Source organism: Solanum dulcamara, chromosome 6, assembly GCF_947179165.1.
Source record: "Solanum dulcamara chromosome 6, daSolDulc1.2, whole genome shotgun sequence".
NCBI lineage: Eukaryota > Viridiplantae > Streptophyta > Magnoliopsida > Solanales > Solanaceae > Solanum > Solanum dulcamara.
Window position 1 is genome coordinate 17,737,095 of NC_077242.1, and position 3,720 is coordinate 17,740,814.

Below are 3,720 nucleotides of genomic sequence, written 5' to 3' on the forward strand. Positions count from 1 at the left end.
CGTATAAAGGTCAACTTCAAATAACTATATCTCCTAAAATATAACGAATTGGGTGGCCCATGACCTATCAAATTACATGTCTTTGAGTCTTCTTTCCAACTCCACCAAGATTGTATTTTTTGGAGTTTGGAGTAAATATTTATGATCGTTTTACTGAAGCATGTCCGGATAAGACAATTCGACGAGTTCACCAGCCAATTTGGCGACTCGCCAAATAGTTCGGCAAACCATGACCTAGGTCACCGAGTAGTGCTCGAAATACTTCAAAAACTGTTGGATTGGGTGAGCTAAAGCACCATTTGGCAACACACTGAATAGGTTGGTGAGAAGACCTCCAGCTCGCCGAAATTGCCGATGGGATTTATTAAAAGGTGATTTTTCTCAATCTTTCAACCTAATAATATTCTTATACGTAGAGATACTCTCAAAATCCCAAATTTCTCCTTCTCCCAAAGACCATAAACTTCAAGAAAGGGATTTCTCCAATATTGGGAGATCTAAAGACTCCAAGTTCAAGATCTCCTTCACAAATCCATAGATTAGTGTTTGAACTTCAAGCTACAAGGTTTCTGTCAAGACCCGAATCCGGGTGTGATGACACTCATCTCAACTCACCGAGACAAGTCAACCTAAAACTCAACGAAAAGTAAATGCGGAAGTAATTAAGATAAAGCAAGGTTTAACTTAGACAAAGGCAAATAAATAATCTCAAAATCCCCCAAGACTGGTTGTCATGTATACAAGCCACTAATAAATTACTGAAATATGAAAGAAAATACAGTCACAATGTCTTTGTCTCTAGAATAGGACTAAAACATAATAAAAGAGTAAGAGGTATCTGCTAGATGGATGTAACACCTACCTCAACACTCGAGATGATAGTCTTGGATATGGTATTAAACACGAAGAGATCAAGCCGGTCCGGGCTCACAACCTACACAAGTGTAGAAGTAAGGGGTGAGTACCAAACAACTCGGTACTCAGCAAGTGGATAACTAAAACTAAGCAAAGCTTAATACATACAAGTACTCCTTTCATCCCAACCGAACCTCCTTAACTACAACCTACATAAAACCATCCCAACTCCATACTCTATGCAATAATAATAGTACAGTCCACGAATACTCATCAGTAGTCTCATCAAGTGAATCATATTAAGTCAAGTTCAACATATATAGAGCAATAAGTGGTAAATACGAATTCACAAATATCAACAAAATGCGCTGCAATGCAATGAGATGATGCATGTCTATCCTATCGGTACACATCCGTTGAATTATAGTCCAAAACCCATAGGGAACATTTCTGTCCATGTAACCTGTCACGGAGCGTGTGGCCCATCCCCTCAATATATATATCCTGCCATAGAGCGTGTGGCCCGGACTCTTTGTTTAATAATACCTACCACAGAGTATGTGGCCCAACCCCTTTTTTCATAATACCTATCTCGGAGCGTGTGGCCCGACCCCTTTGTTTCATAATACTTGCCACGGAGCGTGTGGCCTGACCCTTTTTGTTTCATATCATTTTCAGTCTCAACACAATATGTCAGAACCAATGCAATTAATTCATATTCATATTACTCACGATAATAACATGACAACAACAAAATTTTTTCCTATCTCACATCAACCTAGTCATTTCACATGTACAAAATAAACTCATAATCACAACATATCAATTCCACCAATACATGTCATTAGATCACCCTTTTATACCCCTCATCTCCATTTTTAAGGTCAATCATACAGTCAATAACCTAGTCAAATTCTCATTACTCCCCAGTACACATAACACGAAAATACAAGCATCTACAAGTTTAAACTGAGGTTTAGAAATTCACTTGCCTTAATTAATAAGCAATCACTCTGGGACTTGAGCCTTCCCTTTTCGTTGGGCCTCCAAATCAACATAATCTAGTCAAATAAATAATCACAATAAGATTTTAAAACTAACATCCTTATTACCATATGTCTAGCCTAAACCCAAAAATTGAAGCAAATCTACAAACACGTTCCTAGTCTTGATGCCACTTAACATGTCAATTTTGATATTTTCTGAATTTCAAAACTAGGGTTAAACCTGAATTAAATTGAATAATTACTTTAAAACTTGAGCCTTTACACTTCCTAACGATTAAAATCTGTTTAAATACATAATCTTCATAAGAATACGAATCCAACCATATTGTTATTTTTATTTTCGGATAAAAAATTGGGTCAAAAAGTCATCCCAAATCATTGAAGTCAAATATGAAATTTTCTTTTCGATTATGTTCATTCATGATAAAATAAACTCACATGTCAAATTTCAGCTAAAACGAATCGTTATTCGACCCCTAAATTAAGATTTTATGTGAAGAACCTTAGGGTCATATTTTCTTATTTCAGCGTTGTTTCTCCACCAATATACCCTAAAAATATGTTCATAATTACATGAAAATTTAATGGAAAGGATGAGAATAATTACCTTGACTCTTTGGAATGAAAATCTCTATTTTTCTCTTCTCCTTTATTTTTCTTTTCCCCTTTTTTTTCTTTTTTCCTCCGTATTAGTTTCTCCAGTTTTTGTGTTCATCATCGCTGTTCTTTCTTTCTCGTTACATCAGATGGCATTAAGCCATCATATTATATATATATAATTTTTTTCTTTTCTTTTATTATTTTTTTTCCTTTTCCAAACTAATTATGTATTAAAATTTAGAAACCTTACTAACCTATTTTAATAAATACAAGAAAAGTGGTATATGGTATTAAATAAATTAACACTTTAGCCCATCAATTAAATTAATTATCTAAAATTATTTCTCAACTAATTAACCAAAGTTACCGAAAGATCCAAAATTTTCAACTTAAATTTACGAAAAGGGTCTTCTATGAAAGGAGAAGGAATCATTCTCAAAATTACCTAACGGGTCATTATATCATTCATCACTAAAACCATGTTCGTCCTTGAACATAAAGTAAAAGAAAGTACCTGAAGCTTCGAAAAGCTAGGGATATCTAGCACGCATATCAACCTTTGTCTCCCAAGTCGCCTCTCCGATTGACCGGTGCTTCCATTGTACCTTCACTGAAGCTATCTCCTTGGTTCTAAACTTCCGAACCTGCCTATCTAGAATAGCTATAGGCTCCTCCTCAAATGTCAGGTCTGGATCCAACTCCATTGAATCGAGTGATAACACATGGGACTCATCCGAAACATACTTCCGGAGCATAGAAACATGAAAAACGTTATGCAGAGCCGATAAGCTAGGTGGTAAGGCCAATTTATGAGCTACCTCTCCAACTCGCGCCAAAATCTCAAATGGCCCAATGAATCGAGGGATGAGCTTGCCCTTTTTCCCGAACTGCATCACGCCCTTCATGGGTGACACTTGAAGCCAAATGTGATCACCCACCATGAACTCCAATGGTCGAACTCTCCGGTCTGCATAACTCTTCTACCTACTCTGGGCTATCAAGAGTCTACCCTGAATCCTACGAACCTGCTCCATAGCATCTCTAAGCAAGTTTGTGTCTAAGGAGTCTATCTCAGCTAATTCAAACCATCCAATAGGGGATCGACACCGCCTACCATACAAAACCTCAAATGGGGCAATCTGGATACTGGAGTGAAACTGTTGTTGTAGTTAAACTTTGCTAGGGGAAAGTTGCCACGATCCGATTCCTTAGGTCATGATGGCACCTACTATAACCCACCAGTAGGTAAGCCAACTCT

The 3,720-nt window shown here is 37.0% G+C and overlaps 1 protein-coding gene across 1 annotated transcript; it reads right to left on the reverse strand.

The window, feature by feature from the left end:
• Positions 1-2,992: 2,992 nt before the first annotated feature.
• LOC129892747 (uncharacterized) lies at positions 2,993-3,403 on the reverse strand. Its single transcript, XM_055968307.1, has one exon. The coding sequence runs from the start codon at positions 3,401-3,403 to the stop codon at positions 2,993-2,995; it is 411 nt and encodes a 136-aa protein (XP_055824282.1).
• Positions 3,404-3,720: the final 317 nt, after the last annotated feature.